The 23,247-nt window shown below is 40.4% G+C and overlaps 1 protein-coding gene across 4 annotated transcripts in view; it reads right to left on the bottom strand.

Moving 5' to 3' along the window:
• ccdc120a (coiled-coil domain containing 120a) overlaps positions 1-23,247 on the bottom strand; it is a 37,039-nt gene that overhangs the window by 5,711 nt on the left and 8,081 nt on the right. For 2 of the 4 annotated variants that reach the window (XM_079466964.1, XM_079466963.1), the window contains exons 2-7: positions 4,030-4,190; positions 3,863-3,941; positions 3,192-3,322; positions 2,415-2,531; positions 2,194-2,317; positions 401-457 (exon numbers count right to left, since the gene is read on the bottom strand). In XM_079466964.1, the coding sequence (XP_079323090.1) occupies positions 401-457; positions 2,194-2,317; positions 2,415-2,531; positions 3,192-3,322; positions 3,863-3,902 (469 nt within the window). In that variant the 5' untranslated portion in view covers positions 3,903-3,941; positions 4,030-4,190. Of the gene's footprint in view, positions 1-400; positions 458-2,193; positions 2,318-2,414; positions 2,532-3,191; positions 3,323-3,862; positions 3,942-4,029; positions 4,191-18,107; positions 18,333-23,247 lie in introns of those variants that run through there. The other 2 variants (XM_079466965.1, XM_079466962.1) reach the window with 2 other exon arrangements.

The raw sequence follows: 23,247 nt of genomic DNA on the forward strand, positions 1-23,247 counted from the left end.
ATAGACAGATAGACAGATAGACAGATAGATAGAAAGAAAGAAAGAAAGAAAGAAAGAAAGAAAGAAAGACAGATACAAAGATAGATAGATAGATAGATAGATAGATAGATAGATAGATAGATAGATAGATAGATAGAAAGAAAGAAAGAAAGAAAGAAAGAAAGAAAGAAAGAAAGAAAGAAAGAAAGAAAGAAAGAAAGAAAGAAAGAAAGAAAGAAAGAAAGAAAGAAAGAAAGAAAGAAAGAAAGAAAGAAAGAAAGAAAGAAAGAAAGAAAGAAAGAAAGAAAGAAAGAAAGAAAGAAAGAAAGAAAGAAAGAAAGAAAACTCATCTGATCATTTAATTGTTCTTAACTCACTCTCTTATATAATAACGTACTACGTTAATTGTCCCATAACTCACCTGTGTCCTGATTGGTTGAATCTGACGTGGAGCAACTCTCTGACTTTACTGTGTTATCTGAAGATATAAACATTGTGTTACGTAACCAAACTGATAAATGATGACCATTAACACACACAAACATTGATCTGTGTCCGGTCTAGTCATGCTTTGTGGCTTTGTCATCAGAAGTGAAAAAAAGATTGTGTGTAGAATTTTTTTATTATTTTCAGTTTTTCTGAAATAACTATTTATAGCTATATAAGGTACAATAAGGTCATTAGTTACAATTATCATTTTTGCTTTATTCTGTGGAAGACTAACAATATGCATCTCGTGTTTCAAATAAAACATTTTCTATTTGCATTTTTTTGCAGAAAACGACTAAAAAGATGCTCTGTGTTTTTCCAACCACACACACTGCAAAGAAAACAAGTTCATATTCACTTTTAAGCAATCAACACTATTATTTGTACTAAGTATTTAGGAAAAGTTAAAAAAATATGTTTTTATGTGATAACCAGAATTTATCCTCACAGTTGTAATCCTGTCAGTCTTTCAGGTTGCTGTTGGATACCTTTGTCACTCCTGAGGTTTGACACCCCAAAATGTTAAATTCTGTCATCATTTACTCATCCTCAGGTTGTTTAAAACCTGTATAAATTACTTTTTATCTGTTGAACACAGAGAAAGATTTTGTATTTTGAAGAATGTTAACAATTATCAGTCCTGGAACATCATTGACTACCAAAGTAGGAACATTTTTAATGGCAGAAAAATAGACCCAGAACGGTCATGTTTTTATTGTGTTAGTTAGCTGTGTTTTTTTATTACTTGAAATGCACACTAAAAAATATATAATTTTTGCTTCATATATTACAATAACAATTGCATCACAAAAATGGTCGATGTTTTTCATTCTAAAAATGCTAAAAGTTGGTGTCAGTCTGTCATTATATATAGTTTTATCTAAAAACAATACAATTCTTTGGTAACGAACATTATTAATAAATGTGCAAGCTACATAAATGCGCGGATGCTTATTTCTCACAAAAACAGCATCGTAATTTTATCAAAACAGGAAGGAAACAGGTCAGTACTCAACACCTCCGGTAACAAACCCGCTTCATCTGATGTGAGACTTTCTTCCATATTTGTGCATGTGTGAAAACTCTCACATTCACACATACGCAAATCCCAATTTTTCAAAGGCAGTCTTTTTATTTGCAAAACCGATCCGTTATAAACCTTTATGTGTGCTCGACATTCACAGTCTGATAAGGTCATTTACTCTAGATTAATTTGTGTTGGTTTAGTACTGTATGATCTCTGATATCTGACGTAAGATATCAGGCCAATGTTAATGTGTTAATGAAATAAGATTTAATATTTGTTCTTCAGGATAAAATGGTTCTCTGTAATCTCAGTCGAGTTTGATCGAGCTCAGCATGATGTCTGTTAGGTCAACATAGTTCAGTCTGATCTTTATCAGTGTAGATTAGTCTGATCTATAATCCTTCGCTTGGTTTGAACTGTTGTTGACACAGATAAACGAGTTAGACCGCAGAGTTTATAATGTACGTAAAGGGTGTTATGAATATATTTAAAGGTAACACAACATTCTACTATCTAACCTATTAAAGACAAAAAAATGTTTTGACATACAATAAAAGAAATAGAAATGGACTACTTTCTGAATGCTGGATGTACTGTTTACTGTTTCTGCAACATTTTTTGTTTGAGTTTTTATGAAGACGCCGTTTATAGATCTTTGAAAAAATATATTTATTTAGTCTTTTAAAGTTTAAACCCACCTGTGTGGCATCCTCTATGAACTGTTCTTTTGCCGTGTGAAGGATGTTGTTCTGAATCGACGTGTCTGCGGAGGGCGCCACTGAACAGTGTTTTCTTAGTCCTGCTATGAAAGATGTCCTCCTCCTATGCCATTAAAAACATTGGGCAACTTTTGATATTTATATCTAGTTCATCCCGTGTCCAATTAATCTCTCCCTAACATCATCTTAAATCCACACACCTCATTTCTCGTGTTATGTTTGGAAGAACTGCGGGACAAACCGGCCTTGCGCCGCACGTGGGGGAATTTCTCGCAGTTTTCTAAAGGATATTCATGAGGAACTTCACCTGTCAGTTCCTGCCAAATAAATGGAAAACAAACATCAAAGGGCACACGTTATATAAAATATTATTAACCTCGCATCGTGATAGTTAATGTGTGTCTGTCTGTATAATATCAAACGGTTTATTCGGGAATGGTTAAGCTAAAAATGAAACTTCTTCAAAAATCATTTATTCACCTTTTTAACATCTTAAACCTGTATGACTTTCTTCCTTTTGCAGAAGACAAAAGAAGATACTTTGAAGAACGTAAGTCGCCAAACATTGAAATCCTTCAATTGACTTCTTGAATCCTCAAAATAATTTCTTTTGTGTTCCACTGAATAGTCACATACAGGTTCTGAACAACATGAGGGTGAATAAATGATGACAGAGATTTCATTTTCGGGTGAACTATCCCGAAAATGTAATCTATAAAATACTAGAACTAATCCGTAAAAACTTTGGCTATAAAATACATCTGATATAAAACACACACAACACAATACTCCAGGCAATAAATAGCAAAACCATAACAGTCTTTCCAAATTCCAAAAGCTTGTAAGTATGTGCAGAGATTAGCTGGGCATGTGGCGACATCTCTGCGCTCTCACATGAGTTGGCACCTCACCGGCAGGCCACGACACCCGAGAGTTTACGAGTGTAGTGAGAACATGTTTGTGTGCGAGACACTGACCGCCTCCTGCAGACACACGCTTTTCAGTTCTGCCAATCGAGTGTTGAGCAACGACTGCAGGCTCCTCCGCCTCTCCTGCAGCTCCACCATCCGCTCGGCACGCTGTTTACTGTCCATACTGACCTGGAGCTCTGTGCCGTACACACAATACACACACATTCTGTTTAATATCATAATGGACACTAAAGATTTACAGCCATGGAAGAAATTAAGAGACCATTTCTTAAGTATTTTCTTACCATTTGTAGACCGTGTTTAGGTCAAATTAAAATGTTTGTTTCATTCTGTGAACTACTGACAATATTTCTCCCAAATTTCTAACAAAAATAAAGTTTCTATTTGCATTTTTTGCAAGGTCATATTTCCTTTTAAGCAAAATAACAGTAATATCTGTACATGTATTTAGGACAAAATCTAATTTTTATCACAGTTTTCATGTGTCTTCTACATTGCTGTTGGATGACTTTGTCACTCCTTGGGATTGATTTTGTTCAAATTAAACAAACACTGGACTGGAATGACCACAATACGTGTAGAAATTACGATTAAATGAAAATATGGAATGGTCTCTTAATGTTTAAATCATAATCTGTTGACATTTTAAAATAAAATATTTTTTTGCGTTTTGGATGAACCTTTACACCCACAAACAATCACTTATAAGTGCTCACCGGGCCCTCCTTGACTTATCAGGTGACTTTTGACCTCCATGTTGTGCGTCACCTTGCTGCCCCCTGATTGTGCGTTTATCTACAAAGGGGCGAAGCAAACATACATGATAATGCCAAAACTACTCAGCAAAAACTGATTGAGTTAAAAGTCAAAGCGTCATTCTTACCTTCTCACCTGTTTGTAACAGTCATACGTATTGCAGATGTTTAGGCCTCTTGGCCATGAAGCAGATTGGCAGCTGGGTGTCGCTGAGCAGCGATGGAGTACTGCGATTGGCCTGAGGGTGGAGTACTGCGCTTCTGTTTAATGCTTCACAAACTCAATGCCCTGAAACACAGAACAGACCGCGTGAGACGCCAGTGCGGACCTGACCCGCATGCAACCAGAGCCGTTTAAAAACAGAGTAAGGACACTCCTATAGACGTCCGTTGGAAGTAAATCGTGTCATGGAGTGACCAACAGTGCCCATTCATTTCAATGTCTTCCAAACGCATTTACTGTAAAGTTGGTGAAATAACGTCATGTTTATACATTTTAAAGAGTTGGCAGACATATCTTATATTCATGGTTCTTATATTAATTTTACTCCCCTTCAAAATTCTGCTATAATGTAATGCAGTCAATGTGCTCATATATTTAGCAAAATGTATGCAAAACAGAACAAAAGAACAAAACAACTGTCCGATTACTTTCGGTCCCTTGAAAAAAGGGGGTTCTTCCTATTAAAGAGCTGTAATTCCTAAAGCCTTCAGCTAATCTGGATATGAATACACTCTAAATAAAACTGAGAGTGTGCACTTTAAGACAATATCCATTATAAATATATTTTGATACAAAGCATACAATGCTATCAGGAGTCACTCATCAGTTGGAGATTTTGTGGCCAGTGAGTTTGTTTTCATTTCAAAACCTTTACTTGACCCGAGTGAGATTCATCCCTAAAGCTTAAACGGTGTTTTTAACAGTCACATTCATATGGATCTGCCTGTGGGAACTCCGGAGAGGAAGCGGCGTGCAGGAAGTGGCTCGTGAAACAGGAAGTTAGTGCGGGAAACAGAAATGGGAGGCTCACACTGACCTATAACAACAATGCTGAAAGGATCCTCACGCGAAAATCACTCTCACGGGCCGAGTCACTTCCTAGACACCAAGTCACGGACAAGAAGAATAGGGCAAAACCTCAGAGCTGTGTTTGAAACTGCACCTTATTCCTGACGCCACCTACATAAACACCAAAACACCAGAAGCCCAGACCGTTCCAGATTTAACACCGAGTGGCTGATTCCTACTTTCCAAAGTAGTGTTTAATGCTCAAATGGTAGAAAGTGGTCAGCAATAACTAGTTATTATCTCTATTGCAGGAGACGGGTGGATATCTGAAACGCCCAAGCAGCCCTTTTTGTGGATGATAGGTGTCTCACAAAAATGTAGAAGATTGTTATTATGGACTATGATCAATAGTTTTAATTCACAGAAGGTCTTTTTCAGAAAATAGTAACATGTAAGTGAAGCAAACAATCTTTCATGACTTCTTTTGTATCAAGGTGAATTCTTTGTTAAAGTTTTTATGACATCACCTTCACATTTATAAGATACGTATAATCATCTAAAATGTGGTCTCTTAGTTCTGCCAGAACAAATATTTGATTTTTATGACATCATTCTGCACTTCAGCTTGGCTTTCCATTCCAGATAGTGAGATGAATTAAACGCCATTGGCTATTTTTAAAGGGGGAGGGACTGCATTGTATGTCTCGCCCTAACTTCCTGTTTCATCAGAAATAACATTTCATTGTAATTTAGTGTCTTTAAGTAAGGTGTGGCATATTTATATCATATTTGTCATACAACCCCCTTCTATGATTTTTTGAATGTTTTTTTTTATTTGGAGCGAGATTTACTTTCATTGTTTCAAAGAGTGAATGACCTTTTGTGTCCAAAGATGAAAACTAAGTCATGCAAATTTAAAAAGACATAAGTATAGTTATAGGAAAAATAATGTGGGTATTGTTTAATGACCTAATCATGTCCACGTGCAAACACACACACACTGAAAGGTCAAGGGAGGGACGGATAAAAGCGACTGAGCCAATGAATGTTAGACAAATACATGTGTGTTGCTAGAGCAAACATGGGCTTTCTGTCCGTCTTGGTTTGTCTAGTGTTGGGTTTCATCTAATGGAGTCACGCTGGTGGTGAGGCGAACGTGATAAGACCCTCGATCCAGACACGTTAAAGAACTTTACGGGTCTTCCCGCAGGACGTCTGAACGGCAAACTTTGGCTTTCGCCGCAGATATCACAGAACTCTCCAAATGTTTTCATTACACACTTTCTCAGCATTAATCCTTTCCGAGTCGGTCATTAAGTTATTTTTCATAACAGCAGTGTGCTGTGGTGATCTCACTCTCTCTTGCAGTGTTAAAAAAATCTATAAGACAGATCATATTGTGTTGAAAAGGTGAGAAATATTACACCTCAAATAAACAAAAAAGACTAAATAAGTTATAACCAAATTAAATGGAAAACCAGTTTACAGCCAAGACTGTTGCTTTTTCCAATAAACAAAGTAAAAGTGTAAAATGTTGTGTATTTCTAAATACAATGGTTTTAATTTCAAACAGATAAATAAAATTAAAAAACACACAGCAACAGCCTAGCAACCAGTTTGCAACCTGCTCACACCCACTTAGCACACTTGAGCATCCGCATAGCAACGCCCTGGCAACCACCCACAAAAACCTGGCAACCTCCCTCAAAACCCTTGCATCATGGTGGTGAGTTTTGCACAGACAAGCCCCACACAAACAATTATTTCACGTTCTGCCAACCAGGATTCATTTGAATCTATAAATATGTACTAGACAAGCTGTGCTGTGTGTGTGTTTCACCAAATGTCAGGACAAATGGTCTGCGATTCTCAGTTGGTTTGCCAGCATTCCACTCGCTCATGTTGGAGCCTGTATCGCCACTGCTGTTCAGATGTTCATGTGAGAAATGTGTGTCCATATTTCAGATTTTTTGGATTTAAAGCGATAGCTAACCCACAAAATATTTTTGTTTCAGACAAACCATTCCTTTAAATGCTCTTTATTCCACTGAAGTATTCCGCTTATTATTCATGTTCCTTATAAATGTATATTTTTGACATTTTTTACATCATCTACTTGAACTCATCTAAATAAGCGATTTTAACTTCTTTTTTAAGGTCAATTTGTCATCATTCGACGGGCGATAAAGTTTAACATTGAGAATGTTACAATATGTCCGCATGACGTATCAAAAGCTTTTGAATAAAGGCAATCCTGTCTTTCATAACACAGCCCCTTCAAGATTCGTCAATGTCCACTTTTATGTAACAGACGGAACGACACGTGCATCTTTTTTGTGCTTCCTTTCTCGACTGTTTTCTCTGCTCGAATACATTCGGATTCTCGCAATCTAAGCCTTCAGCAGTTTTTCCTTCAGGACTGCAGAAGCTCCTGCTTGCTCTCTCCTCTGGGAGCGCAAGGTTTGCAGAAAGTGCTGAGAAGAGGAGGTCAGCAGATTTTTTTTGCTCGGTGGACTCTCTGCGACCTCTCTGATCCCGGCAGGGTCTGAAAGACGCGGGCCGTGTCTCGGGTAATTTATCCAGCTCTAATGAGGACGTGTGGACACAGCTGTGTTTCTACATCACCGCCATGCACTGAACCATGAAGCTTACATGAGACTACAAAATCAAATCCGTTTTTTCGAGTAAGTTACTGTATATGGGTCACTAAAATGACAACTAGATTCAGTTAGAGAAGGATAACTGACGTTGGCAGTGACGTTATAGATAGTAATGTACAGAATTAACTTTTTGGAATGGTAGGTATTTAAGTCTTTGATAACAAGTCTGATTAATGGCATTAGCTTAAAAATAAATCACTGTAACTGGTATTTATTTAAATAGTTAAGCTATTTGAACATTTGGGGTGGGAATTTAACACGGCATTACAAACCATTACAATGCATTCAAAATACCTTAGCCATAGCATAGCATAGCATTGTGCTCTGATCATTGTAATCGAGCAAACCAATGACGACAAATAGTGAAGTACAGTCAAAGACAAAGAAAAGACTGTTTACATCACATTCCTTGAGATTTTGAGTTTTCCACTTTCCCAAGAAACGTATTCCCAAGATACGACTGAACATATCATCAAAAAGCCACCACTCTTCAAAGGAAAGTACATTTCTCGAACTGCATTCTGGATGGTCTTGAAAGCTTTTAAAAAAACGACTCAACCGAAAGCTGCTACAATCTCCACTTCTGCTTGACATCAATGAGATTTAATAGAGAGCACATGGAAACAAGTCTCATCTGCGTGTCTCTCCTGAAAAAGAGTAAAAAAATCTCACAAATGTCTTCATTAGAGTTTCAGAGAAATGTCACAAACTGAACCGGATTTGTCAAGTATGCAATCAAAAGAACTATTGAAGATCTCAATATGAACTCGAACATTTATTAATTGACCCAAATCCAGATTACTTTACAATCTACATTCTTACTTTCATTTTACATCTCCATACTGTTGGCTTCGACTGAAGACTTTTTTAGTATCGCTGCAAATCTGACCACAGTTTGTGACAGATATGAGATTATCCAGCTCTTGTTATCAGTAGCATTGTCTGAAAAGCAAGATTTGCTCTGAATTTATTCTCAAATTGGTCTAAGATCATTTGGGCTGTAGAAACTGAACGGCGTTGAACGGAGGTCTCTTGGGAGCCATGAGAGGAAAAGTTAGTTTCCACCTTGATGCTCTTTGCTCTGCACTTCCCCGCCTTAATGATATCCTCCATGCCTCTGTTCCTCATCGCTCTGCAGCAGAAACCAAAAATCCGCTCCGCCTCCACCCCGTCTCTTCTCAGCAGGCTGGGTGGAGGGCACATTTCCTCTGACTGGCAGCAACAACAGCTCCGGCTGAGACGACTACAGACAGCAGATGGACCCAACACATGAACCATTTCATCATCTCTAACAGAACCTAAAGCAAACATCACATTTTCTCTTTGAACACCAGGAAGATGCTACACCTTCCTACTGTATGTGGATGAGATTTGATGTGTTGTCGCATCGCTTGGTGTAATCAGACGTTAAAAGAGAGTTCACCTTCAGCCGAACACAAAAGAAGATATTTTAAAGAACGTTGGTAACCAAACAACATTGAGTTCAATTGTATGAACACAAATTTACAAAGACATTTCTCAAAATATCTTCTTCTGTATTCCACCGAAGAAAGGGTCATATACAGGTTTATCAAGATGACAATGAATAAATGACGATCGATTTTTTATTCATGGGGGAACTATCCCTTTAAGAAAACAGCAGGTTGAGTGGAATATTTTAAGGACTTCAGCGAAGTCTTTTAAGGGCCAGATCTGCTGATCCAGAACGTCTCCAGCTGGGTACGTAACACATCTCTTGGGTGCAGATTTCAACCCTGCACTGTAACATCCCTACATTCTTTTACTTACATACACTTCCAAGAAAACCTAAAAACAGACGCAAAATAATAGATATCGTTCAACCCTAACAGAGTGTTTTGGTAAAGCCCTGCGGCAAACCTCAAATTAACTTTGTGTTGTTAAAAATAAAGAGTTTGTACAAGGAACTGCAAATAACACACAAGCAAATGTGTGTTACATCTCACTAAAATGTTCTGAAAACAAAATGGATCCTTACAATGCTTTACAGCTAATTTGGCCCTATTTGTTTTTATTTGTGAATTTTCAAGAATATGAAAAAGGTTCCAAAGAAAGACGAACAGTTTTTAGGATGAGAACTGTGGCCACATTTTGTGCAAAGCGAGCCAAACCGTCAGTGTTCTGGCACAATGCATTCACGGGTCATGTTGGGTCATAATGCGTCCGCACAGTTTGAAACTTGAAAACAACGTATTTCCAACGTAACACCATCAGGCATGAGCACATTAATATATGATCAATGGTGTGTACGTGTAAGCACATATTCAGTAAGTAATGCATACTGATGAACAATGTCATTATGCAACTTGCAAGTTTAATGATATTAAAGCAAACATCTATAAGGATATCCTGCCCATTAAATACTTTTTAATATTTCATTCTCACACTCATGTTTCTTCAAATCTTTAAGACAATTTCATTCTGTACAGCTCAAAATGAGAGGTCAAACTCCAAATGATTCATTTTTGGGTGAATTATCCCTTTACAACAATACCACTCCAGCGTCTTTCAATTTTCCAAATTTCAAGCTGGAAGAATGTGGAACATTGTTTTCCAACAATCTTGTTCACCGTCAACATAATCACAGAGCTTTTGTTGAACCGTAGACGAAACACATCTCTTTTATCTCATGCTCTTGACGCACATATAACTCTTAAAGTCAGGTGATGGGTAGGAAATTGAGTCCCATGGGGGACAGACTGCAATAACCACCTGTACATCTGGAAGCCACATGTGGCCAAACATCTCTCTTTTGTCAGGAAGCTACGAACGCCATCGAACAAGAGCAGCACGCCACAGCTTATCATAACAATAAAATTGATCTGAAGCATCCATAATCTAGGTGAGCCTTATATTTCAGTGCTTCAAAAATGCACAAATCAGAACATTGTGTGTGAAACATTTCACAGGCTCCTGATGTCTGGAGAAAACGGATGCCTTTCTCTGAAGCCTTTGAAGTTTCCTTTGAACATTTCAGCAATGAATCAGGTAAAACCGAGGAAGATTTTAGCACCACGGCAACATGTTCCCTCGCCAGGAAAGCGGAAAAACCCAACCATAGATTTTAAAACAGTAAAAGATCATAACACTACCCACAATGCTCTGGTGTTGTCGGCGGTTGCCAGGGCATCAGTGCTGTTGCTAACATGTTCTGTAAGGTGTAGCATGTGGTAACGCACTTGCAAAGGGTGTTCCTATTTTTCTACATTTTAAAACATTAATTAAATACTCTCAAATCTTTTTATTTATATTTAAAAAAAAAATGTAAAAACACAAATTAAATAAACAATTGAAAAAAGGTTATTCATTTTATTCATTCAAAAAGTGATTCATTTGTTTACGATTTTATGTTTTTATTATTAAATTGGTCAATTCATTCTTCATTATATTTCTAAATGGCACTATCGGTCCTCCATAGTTTGGAGGTGGTTATTTGGCGCCACTTCTATGATGCTCTCTAACTATCTTTAGTCCCATTTTAATTAAAAGATTGTGACATTTTTGTGGTTGTTTTATTGCACACAAGGCAAAAATCAGAAACAAAAACAATTAGAAAAGAAAACTTAAAGTGCAACAAACTTTGTAAAGTATAAGGACTAGCAGCAGTGAGACTTCTCTCGGATGAAACGTTTCAAATGTTTATTCACAAAGCTTTCCGACACTTCAAAACGGCAAAGCGGAGGTGTACCCAGAAGGCAAGACGCATTGAAAACATGAGATAATTATGAGCGGATTAGAGCTCAAAGACACAGAGCGAGCTCATTGAGACAGCAGCGAGCAGCTGGAATCACACGCATGCAAATGCGAAGCTGATTTAAATATTCAAAGCCAGTGGGAAGGATTTTCTCTGCTTGTGTTTATGTGTGAAGGTGATGTCATAACATTTCAGATAATTGTTCACTTTGACAGCTGAGAACAGTCTCACCTTTATTTTCTCCACTGTAAGTGTACGATTGTCTTTTTCTGGCGCTGATAGAATTCAGACACAGAGTGAAACGCCGGATGGTTAATTGCGCACTTTGAGATCTTTCCGGGTTGAGCCGGACTGCAGGCGTCAGCAGTTTTGTGAAGCATCGCAAGGTCGCACACAAACACGCCGCCCACAAACACAAAACTACACAGAAACGCCACTCGAAGTTGAGAAACTCCTGAATATGATTGGACTGTGTGTGTTAGGACTCTGTCCTTCCTGTCTCGAGCTTTCTAGCTCCCTGGGCAGAGTCATGACATTGCCACGTCTTTCGGGTTTCTGTTGTGTTATGTGTGGAGACATGTGGCTTTATGTTGTTACTTAATGCCACGTGTCTTCCTGTTATGTCTCTCAGCCCCACCCTCCTATCTCCTGTAATTTTATTAGGGTTTCATTCCCATCGTCTGTTTTGTAATTCACCTCGTTAGGGTTTCATTCCCATCAGCTGTCACCACTCTCCCCATGTAATCACTCCTCGTTAGTGTCTCCCTTTATATGGTCTCAGTTTCTCTCTGTTCAGTGTTGGTGCATTGTCTTTATCTACTGTCTTTTGTCTTATGCCTATTGTCTCACGGTAGTATCACAGTTTCTTGTCGTGTTGGACTACCCTGTTTCAGTTTACAGTTTGTGAAAGGATTATTTCGATTTATAGATTCTTGTTTTGTGTTTGTTTCTAGTGTATGTTTGCTAGTGTGTTTTGTTCTTGTTTTTCCCCATTGCGGGTGTTTTATTTAATAAAGTTTTTGGTTAAACCTTCGTCTGCCTGCATCTGGGTTCTGTCCAAAACCATTTTGTGACAGAATGCACCAACCCATAAGAACCCAGCAGGTGGCGATTTTCCCTGCAAGGCCTCGCCAGCCTGGTCCCCTCTCCAGCATTCGCCAGGGGAACTTGGACCGGGACGAGTACCTGGACAGGTTCCTGGAAGCCGCAGTGGAGGAGCTCTTCGGGGAGGAAGAGGTGACGGCGGCGTTCAACAGCGGACTGAGGGTCCCCCTATCGCCTGCGGAGATGATGAGGCTGAGACCGCTTGGCTTCGAGGGTGTGCTCCAGTTCGCCATGAGCCGACCGGAGCCCAGTGTCTCCGTCTGTCCGAGGTTGTCTTCTCCGTTGGGCCCCATCCCCGAGGATCACACCCTGGAGCTCGGGGTGGTGACCACCACCGCACCATCAGCCTCGGACCCTGCAACCTCTTCACCACCTACCAGTCTTCAGGGCAAGCGTGGAAGGAGAGAGTCCTGGGGGTCCTCTTCGGAGGCCTCCAACGCGGAGCCAGCCCCGTCCTTCACCTCCTTCCTCCAGCCGACTACCAGGAGATTGGCTCGGCAGAAGAGGAAGAGGCAACGGAGGGGGGCACGTAACCTAGCCCAGCCGGCGCTCCTGCCGGTTCTCCAGCCGGGTTCACAGCCAGCGATCCAGCAGGCGTCCAGACCTGCCTCTCCGCAGGTTTCCAGACCTGCCTCTCCGCAGGCGTCAGGACCTGCCTCTCCGCAGGCGTCAGGACCTGCCTCTCCGCAGGCGTCAGGACCTGCCTCTCCGCAGGCGTCAGGACCTGCATCTCCGCAGGCGTCAGGACCTGCCTTTCCGCAGGCGTCAGGACCTGCCTTTCCGCAGGCATCAGGACCTGCCTTTCCGCAGGCATCAGGACCTGCCTTTCCGCAGGCGTCAGGACCTGCCTCTCCGCAGGCGTCAGGACCTGCCTCTCCGCAGGCGTCAGGACCTGCCTCTCCGCAGGCGTCAGGACCTGCCTCTCCGCAGGCGTCAGGACCTGCCTTTCCGCAGGCGTCAGGACCTGCCTTTCCGCAGGCGTCAGGACCTGCCTTTCCGCAGGCGTCAGGACCTGCCTTTCCGCAGGCGTCAGGACCTGCCTTTCCGCAGGCATCAGGACCTGCCTTTCCGCAGGCATCAGGACCTGCCCCTCCGCAGGCGGCCGGACCTGCCCTTCCGCAGGCGGCCTTCCAGCCGGTGCCTCAGCTGGCCTTCCAGCCGGTGCCTCAGCCAGTCCTCCGGCCGGCATCACCTCAAACTTTTTTCCCCCTTGGACACACACCTCTCCCTAGCCCCTTCAAGTCCCCGCCGGTCTCGTCCGGTTGCTTCAAGTCCCCGCCGGTCTCGTCCGGTTGCTTCAAGTCCCCGCCGGTCTCGTCCGGTTGCTTCAAGTCCCCGCCGGTCTCGTCCGGTTGCTTCAAGTCCCCGCCGGTCTCGTCCGGTTGCTTCAAGTCCCCGCCGGTCTCGTCCGGTTGCTTCAAGTCCCCGCCGGTCTCGTCCGGTTGCTTCAAGTCCCCGCCGGTCTCGTCCGGTTGCTTCAAGTCCCCGCCGGTCTCGTCCGGTTGCTTCAAGTCCCCGCCGGTCTCGTCCGGTTGCTTCAAGTCCCCGCCGGTCTCGTCCGGTTGCTTCAAGTCCCCGCCGGTCTCGTCCGGTTGCTTCAAGTCTCCTCAACCTGTCCCACCCTTTTCTGGTGTCCCCAAGGTTTGGCCTCCCATTCCCCCACCCCCCCTCCCATGTTTGTTGTTTTTGTTGACCCACCCGAACCCCTTCATAGCCTCCCTTATGTTCCCCTTAGTTTGTTCTGTGTTGTGCTTGTGGTGTTTGTCTTTGTGCTTTGGTGTTTTGGCCCGCTGAAGTTTCTCCCTTGAGACGCCATGGGGCGTTTCTGGGGGCGGGGGTAATGTTAGGACTCTGTCCTTCCTGTCTCGAGCTTTCTAGCTCCCTGGGCAGAGTCATGACATTGCCACGTCTTTCGGGTTTCTGTTGTGTTATGTGTGGAGACATGTGGCTTTATGTTGTTACTTAATGCCACGTGTCTTCCTGTTATGTCTCTCAGCCCCACCCTCCTATCTCCTGTAATTTTATTAGGGTTTCATTCCCATCGTCTGTTTTGTAATTCACCTCGTTAGGGTTTCATTCCCATCAGCTGTCACCACTCTCCCCATGTAATCACTCCTCGTTAGTGTCTCCCTTTATATGGTCTCAGTTTCTCTCTGTTCAGTGTTGGTGCATTGTCTTTATCTACTGTCTTTTGTCTTATGGCTATTGTCTCACGGTAGTATCACAGTTTCTTGTCGTGTTGGACTACCCTGTTTCAGTTTACAGTTTGTGAAAGGATTATTTCGATTTATAGATTCTTGTTTTGTGTTTGTTTCTAGTGTATGTTTGCTAGTGTGTTTTGTTCTTGTTTTTCCCCATTGCGGGTGTTTTATTTAATAAAGTTTTTGGTTAAACCTTCGTCTGCCTGCATCTGGGTTCTGTCCAAAACCATTTTGTGACAGTGTGATGTATACAGTGCGTTACAGTACTAGAAAAAAGGAAAATTGATCAAAGGTCTACAACGTTTCTAAAATCTGAGCTCGGTGAGACATTGTTGACATCTCTTCTGAAACTCTTGGAGATATTTGTGAGATTTCTGAGTCTTTTTAAGATGAAATATCTGAGACAAAGATAAGACTTAAGATAAAGTTTCCATTTTATATACATTTAATCGCGATATGAAAGAGATTTATATTCTTTTATATTATTTAATAAAGCCACACTGTACATTATTAAACACATTTAGTGTTTATAATTTGGATAGTTAAATATACTATAAGAGAAGTCATTTGTAAACTGATTCTCTTCGACGAGTATTAGCAAAATCTACTAATTATATAAAGACGTAACACTATATTTACTCCAAAGTGGATTTTTAATCCAGTACAAACGGAGGTCAAAACCAAAATCAATCTATCACGACTTTACCCTCAAACAAAAACAGCATCATACATGCTGCAGAAAACACCATCACAGCTGGACAACAAAACCATAACGTAAACATGAGAATATATCATTACCCAAAACCAGTCAGTTCCCTCACAGGGGGACGTGTGGATGTTCAGCCCATGTCACTTCTGTTTATCACATTTGCTGGTAGTGAGCAGCTGATAATGGGAGGAATGGAGCCAAAGTGACACACTGTCATCCCGGCATCCTCATATCGACCCATAAACCATGAGCGAGGTGTGTCTCATACGGCTGTTTCTGACACACACAACACATGTGCTCACAACAAACCAAAGCTAAATTCATTGTCAACAACATTAACTTTTAATTGCTAGCCTATTATTGTTCCTGCAGCTCAAACTGGTAGAGGCCATGAGTTCCATACCAATAAAAAATAACAAATATATACTATGAATGCACTGTAAGTCACTTTTAATGAAAGAGTCTGTCAAATGCATGATTGTAAATGCTCTTTATTTAAGCAGAGAGCAATGCGGTTGCTAAGGTGTTTGTATATGTGGTTGTTAGGTAGTAGCCAAATTCAGATTTGAGATTCGATGATTGTGCACAAATGATGGACAAGTTAAAGTCCCTGTGAACCGGAACTTGCGATCGTTTTTACTTCCGTATTTTGATGCAGGAGTAAACGGATGCTCCGCACAAGCCGTCTAACATACATCATTTAAGATGGATAGTCATGACAGGACTATAAAGAAACACGATTAATAAAAAGAGAACGACCTACATTGATAAACTCTTTACAATACACGCTGCAATATTTCATGAAAGAATAGGCATTTGTAAGTATTTCACAGGGACTAAAGCTTATTTTGACTATATATTTAGTCATGCAAAGCTCTAAAGGGTCACGACTGTAGAAAAAGGTTGGGTTGAGTGGGCAATGGTGTAATGGTTGAATAAATTGATCATGAAGAATACAACAATGTGGGGTCTGATAAACACATTACCAATTCAGCAGAACGACATTTGCTTAAAGGAAATGAGGAGCTGGAAAACACATACAGCAATGGCAACAAATTGATGTTCTACATATGCGATCACTTGCAAAACTTGAAATCATTAGTCATCACACAGATCAAACAAAAAATCATGATATTGTTACCCTTGAATGTTAGCTTTGCAAAGCACAAGTCGATTTCTTGCGAAAGACACCACATCAGCTGAATGATAACGTCATGATCAATAGTCGCAGAAGGTTGACTTTCAAAACCTTAACAGACAGACCATTGTTTTGCTTTTACAAGGAGGTTAACCAAAGTCAGGCTGACCAAACAGAGCTGTTCAGTGTGAAAACCATCACCCTTAAGACAGAGAGCAAATGCTTGTGTGCTACAGTCCAAGTCCCACAAGGTCTTGTTAGTACAGGTTTGTGTGTCCAGCAGACAAACTACATCGGCACAGACCACCTGATACATTCAATAATAAACCTGTCATCACATCCTCTTTCCCGAAGAGCTGGATTTTTGGAAGCTGGGCATCCTAATGAAGGAGGATCCTGCACAGATGTATCCGGACCTCGTGTCCATGCAAACAGTGGACTGTCATAAAACTGAACACCTCCAACACTATAAAATGTGATTATGGGAAGACACTTCTAATGCAAAACAAACAGTGTGATGGGCTGTCACCGTTTCACAACAATCATTTACGACAACTCTCCTGTTGGAGCCTGTGTTTAACCAGGCAACTAAATTATACCTCAAAAGATCAAAACCAGCTGTTATGGCACAACTCAACAACACAACTTACCCGAAAGAACAACTGCAACACACACCATTGAATCTTAATAAATGTGATCTTACACCTCAGTTACTATAACGCAAAACTCACTGCGGCATACCGATGCTTTAGATCAGGGGTCTCCAACCTTTTTGTAAGCGAGGGCTACCAAAATATCTAAAATCCTCTAGAGGGCTACTTGTTGATAACATACTTTCAAGCTTTAAACACGTGATGCCTTATTTTTAAGCTCACGGAACCAAATTCAGTTTTCTTTCAGATATTTTCGCACTTGAATATATTTAAGCTTATAACACTTGCTAATAATAAACGTTCATGACGATGTAGCACTTGGCTGATCGGTATAGTGACAGATTTGTCAACTGTCTTGAGCATTATTGTGAGCCCTGTGTTTAGCGGGCACCACGTTGGAGACCCCTGCTTTAGATTATAATACAATGATATTAAATGATCTTCATGTGTAAGGACCACAGTCATTGCATGGCAATCCAAACAAACTGCAATGCAACTCCATGGCTATGTTTTGTAGATGGCAACAGTATAAGCAGGTCCGGTCCACCACATCTCTCACAACCTTCAAAAACCTACTTAAAACACACTTGTTCTGTGAATACTTGACAAATGAAAAAAAGTACAATAACACTCTCTCTTTCTCTCAACAGGTTGTGGTCTAGCTTTTGTTGAAACTAGTAACTTTGTAAGTACCTAATGTACTATATCGCTTATTGCTCCACGACCTCTTTAAGTCGCTTTGGATAAAAGCGTCTTCTAAATGACTAAATTTAAACCTACATGACTAAAAAAACTTTAGTACACTTTACTACCGTAATAAACCCCCTAGAAAGTGTTTCATGACCCTTACCAAAGCCAATATTAAAGTACATTACAGTTTATCAATCCACTATAGTTCATATTACAAAATTCTGTACTGTCGCATTCTTCTCCTTTAGTAAATACTGACGTATATTTTTACACGTGAAACTTTGCAAAAGAAACGTGAGGTCAACGTTGAATCGAAAAGCGTCTTACCTGCTTGAAGATGATGTCATGTTGAGGAAGAGTTTAAAGTTCAGCGGTAATCCGCGCAGGTAAAGCCGGTGACAACAAGCGCTCGCTCTCTGAACGCATCACGCCATTAAACCATCGCGCAATAATGAAATCATCTCCCTGAAGTTAAATCGTCAAAAAGTGTTGATGTGAGAAGTATCGTCATGATGGAGCCTGCTGTCTACTTCAGTGACTTCCAGCGCAGTCTAGCGGACCGGACCAAATTCACAAACGGGGCTGAAGCGCATGCGCAAAGGGCGAGCGGTCGAATCCTACTATGATGAGGGAAAGCGAGGGGCGTGGTTAGGGATACATCGTTAGGGCACGTCAGAGAAAACGTCGGGAAACGTGCCAATCAACGAAGGGTTACCCTTGGCCATAGTAAAATATGTAAATGTTGGCGGTGTACGGAGAATTAAACATTCACGTCGCGTGCATTCTGTGGCGATTAAAAACGATTAATAAAATGAGTAAATAAACAGCTTAATTAATAAATTGACGTCGCGTCACTTTACACTTCGTCGTTTGCCTAGATTAGATTAAAATCCCAACTTTCATGTGGTTTTAAAAAAGTCCATATAGATCAGTAATATATTGTGAAAATGGAGACTGCCTTTATTATCCCGGGGAGCAGAGCTGTGCCCTTCATTTGCAAACCAATTGTCTCCAAACAGAGAATTTCTATTCACATGTAAAATATTTCATCTACATGAAACAACAGATTGATCCTTGATGCCCTGAGCACACATTAGGCCTTCACTAAAGCAAACTGGAACAAAGAATCTAATTATATTTGATAAATATACTACATAAGCAACAAACTTCTGTGTGTTTCTATCGTGACTTCATGATAATGCGCGTTTCCGAGAAGCATCATTTGTTAAAACTGAACTTATTATTACTTAATCGTGAAAACAGGCCACAAGTCTGCTGTTAAACCTTAACTGTCCCTTAAAGCCCAACAATATCACGTTTAACAACCAACAGACCTGCCTCCAACTTAAAATAAATATATTTAATAAATACATTTTAAAATAATGCTTCGCGTTGATGATGCCCATCCTCAAACCAAAAACATCGATAGCAGATTCTGTTGAGAGGTCAATGGACCACTCGCGTGTTTTGCCCTTACCCAGCTATTTAAGCATCGCTGGCTAAAAATGGCCACAACATTTGATGTGAAATAACTCTACAGATTACTTAGGTGCTGATGGTCGCTTTCATATTTTGATGTGCAGACGTTACCCATCATCTGGGATGTTCATCACAAGACTGGAGTTTAAAATGCAGAAGGATTTCAATAGAGGGAAGTTTAGCCTGAGATCAGAACAACATCTGCCCTTCCTGGAATTCTCCACAGGACATTCTCTCACAGAGTCCCGGTGAAGGAGAGAGAGTTGGAGAAACCCTGCTGGGAGCAGACCCCTCGGCTTTATCATCAATCACTCGACAGGACAGAACAACAGTATTCTCCTAATGAGACTGACAATACAAACCCAGTGTCTGAGCTGTCACGCCTCCCTTATTGACTTCATCCATTTAAACATTAGCAAAAGATCAAATCAACATTTCAATATACAGTCTTAAATCTGAAACTAACGCAGCGTCTAGTATACACTTTGGTTAGGTAATGAAAACACATTGGTCATTAAATACAAGTTGACTTGTAAAAATAACACGAACATAAGTGCATTAACAAATATATGACAGCTTGGCACATAGACTGCTATCCCCAGCACATCCAACCCAATGGAATGGAAAATGTTCTTTACAGATCTTGAAAAATGTGACGTAGGGTCATTGGAGGTGTTTTCAAAGCATTTATAAAATGAAAATCCCCGGACAAGCGAGCAGTCAGAAGAGGAGACGAGGTTCACTTGAGGAGGGTCAGAAGATGTGGCGCTGGAGGAATGAGCTAGGGAAGCCAAACTGAGACGTTTGGCATCTGTTTAACAAATCGGGACATAAACCCCCTCCCTGTTCCCACAGGTGTTTGCCGTTAACCACAAATGCTGACCAGAAGACGTGACCCCAAACCAAACACGTGTCCATTTGAACCCCAAACATAAAACTCATCAGCGGCCAAAGAATGATATCTAACCACGGATCTGCTTCTTACAGCACGTTGAAAGAATACAAGCTGTGTGAAATAAGAGAGACGTCTTGTGAGCTTGCATGGCATGAAACTGGGAAGCCAAATACATAGTTGTGTTTTTTTAATGCTGTATTGTAAGCTGATTGAAGATACGCACACGTTTGATGTTTGAGTTTCATAAGAACACATGAGATTTACAGGGACCAACACAATAGCTCCACCGGAGCCAAGAATCGTAGGAGGGAGAGAACAGACCATCGGGCGATTCTGACATATTTAATTCTGCTCTTTTAGTTTCACAGCCAGTTGGCTCGACCCTCTCTCTCTTTAAAATCTCTCTGGGAGTAATCTGTTCAAAAAGCTCACGGATATAAAGTCTAAACGCTCCTCTACACTAATCCACAGCCTCAAGCTCGCTGGGGGTTGTGTTGGCCCTGGAAATGTGGTCATGGCACAATTTTCTCATTTAGTTTATTTAGTATTAGACCTAATGACTAATACAAGGTAAGAGATCTAAAATTTTGTCTAGTCATCAATGTAAAAATACCTTTGCATTATGCAATTCACAAGTTGATTCTTAAATATTTTAGACTTGATATATTTCCCATGGTAATTGATCAAACGTGCAATGGAGATTTAGAAAAGACCCAACCTGTATCCAACCTGGGCCATTAGGTAACCAGCAACCACAAAAACACCCTTGAAACCACATAATTACACAGAACTAAAGCATTGTGTGCTTTCTACACCTAAAGAAACTGTAAAATAAGTAAATCTATAATAATTAAAATAATCATCAATTTAAAATAATCTATAGAAATCCATTTAAAACAAGAATACTGTGCAGAAATATAACGTGTTTAAATATTTAATTTAAACATGATCAACACAGACCTAAAAAAGTAATAAACAGTCCATTGCCTACAAACAAAAGGAGACGTTTCTCGATATTAAAACCACAAATAACCAAAATGTATAAACCGGTTGTGATAAGGTGGCCAACAATAAAATATGCAAATCATAAAATTCAACTGACCATAAACCCCTGGAGAATTAGAATAGCAAAACAGATTATAAACCTTTAAAGGAGAGGAGACAACACTTTGCATATCTTTAGTTGTTGACATCCAAAGTCGTGCGTCCAGTCTGGCAGTGAAAAGAAAATACACTAAATATCATCAAACACAATGGAGTTAATGGCTGTGGAGAGCATTAAAACAGAATTTAAGAGACATTTAAAAACATTTTGTCAATGTCCTTGTGGCATTGGAAGTGAAGGCAAACAGACACAGCCGGTGTGGTGACAGGCCTCAGAGAAACGTTTATTTAAACACAAAATAAATGTTCAAACAGAATAGGATCTTTGTTGAGACTGTTTAATATATTTTTTATGATTGCTTTTTTCAAATTCTCTGTTTGGACCACGGCCGTCAGCCACAGACTATATTTCCGTATTTTGATTATTATTTAATGCAGTGTCCCACTGCCCTCGCGCTGAATTTCTCAGTTACGAGCCCGATCCCGTCAGGAGTTGGCGTAGACATGCGAGCGTAGCTTCAAACGGCATGCATTCCCCTATTCGCTTTGCTTTGATTTCGGACGGGAGGGGCACGGGTTGCCAAGCAGAAAAATCCAGACGCTGTGTCCTCGCCTCCCCACCACCCGCTGCTCCAGTGCCAACTTATCACCATCACATCTCTAGACTACATAACACAACCACAGATACAACATCATAACCGTTGTGGATTTATGTTTGGAAAAAGCAAAGAATTGTTACAGCAGGTTTTCAAATGAGTCAAAGATGGATTACTGATCAAGAAAGAGGTTAGGCCTTAGATTTCACAAGGAGAGACTTTGATGTGCTTTAGATCATGCTTGTGTTTGTTGTGGAGAGGTTTAACAGCTGCAGCTCATGGGGGAAATGGGGGCTTTGATAACCTCTGAAAAATACCAGTCTTTTGAACCTGTCAAGACCTGTAGTTCCCAGAGTCAACCCTGCCGGGCCTTATCATCAGGAATGAATGAGACCAGTGATTATACGAATCTAAGTAAACCAAAGACATTACAGTAAATGAACAACTTGGGAATTTTGGTGTACGTTTCAGTACCCTTTTTATAGCAGAGATTCACTAAATGAAATATGTTTTTATGCAAATCATTTTTGCACACAGAAATCTTTTTTATAGCCCATGAGATTTTACGGAGTTCTCTGTTGTGTTTCATCATAGTTTTAGATGTTTAGCCTAAAGGGGTTAAGGAGAAATGAAAACAGAAACAAATGAGTAAATAGTTGAAATCCACGAAGAGCACGGAGGTGTAAAATGAATGTGGATTGTGGAGGTAAAATAATCTGGATTTGTCAATTCGATGAGAAATGTTTGAGTTCATATTAAGATCTTTAATGATATTGACTTTTGATCGCAGACTCGACAAATCTGAGCTCAGTTTGAGACATTTTTGTGATATCTTCTGAAATGCCACATTTCTCAGATTTTCCTGCCCTTTTTCTGAGAAGAAATTTTTTAGATCAAATTTTCTCATTATTTTCTTAAGGGTGAAACAATATACAAGACGTACTGATACAAGACGTACTGACACAAACCACAATATGCTGTACCCTTTACTAAACGTCTGTCAACCAGTTTCCAGTTCACCTGCGGTGTTTCGTTCTTCAGGTTCTTTTGGAGAAAGGCCAAAATACAAGGGAGCAGAATTTAATAAGAAGGTGTTAAATTATTCAAACTGCGATAGATTCATGAGATGTCTTGCCTGCCAGGATCAGACAGGTTACAGTTAAGTATAAGAGCATTAAACCATTAAACCAGCCAAAGTCAAGATGATGTGGTGCACTGCAGCAAAGAACTCCAGTAGGTCACAAACACCTTGAATAGACTCTGAGTTGCTTTGGATAAATGGTTTAGAAATTGCATGTAAAAAATCCTCAGGTTGCCAAATCAGGCACAGAGTTTCTGTGTGAAACAGTGTTTGAAGTGCAAGTACGCCACCTGTGGCCGTAAGATACATTAC

Source organism: Barbatula barbatula (genome assembly GCF_947034865.1).
Source record: "Barbatula barbatula genome assembly, chromosome: 11".
Taxonomy (NCBI): domain Eukaryota; kingdom Metazoa; phylum Chordata; class Actinopteri; order Cypriniformes; family Nemacheilidae; genus Barbatula; species Barbatula barbatula.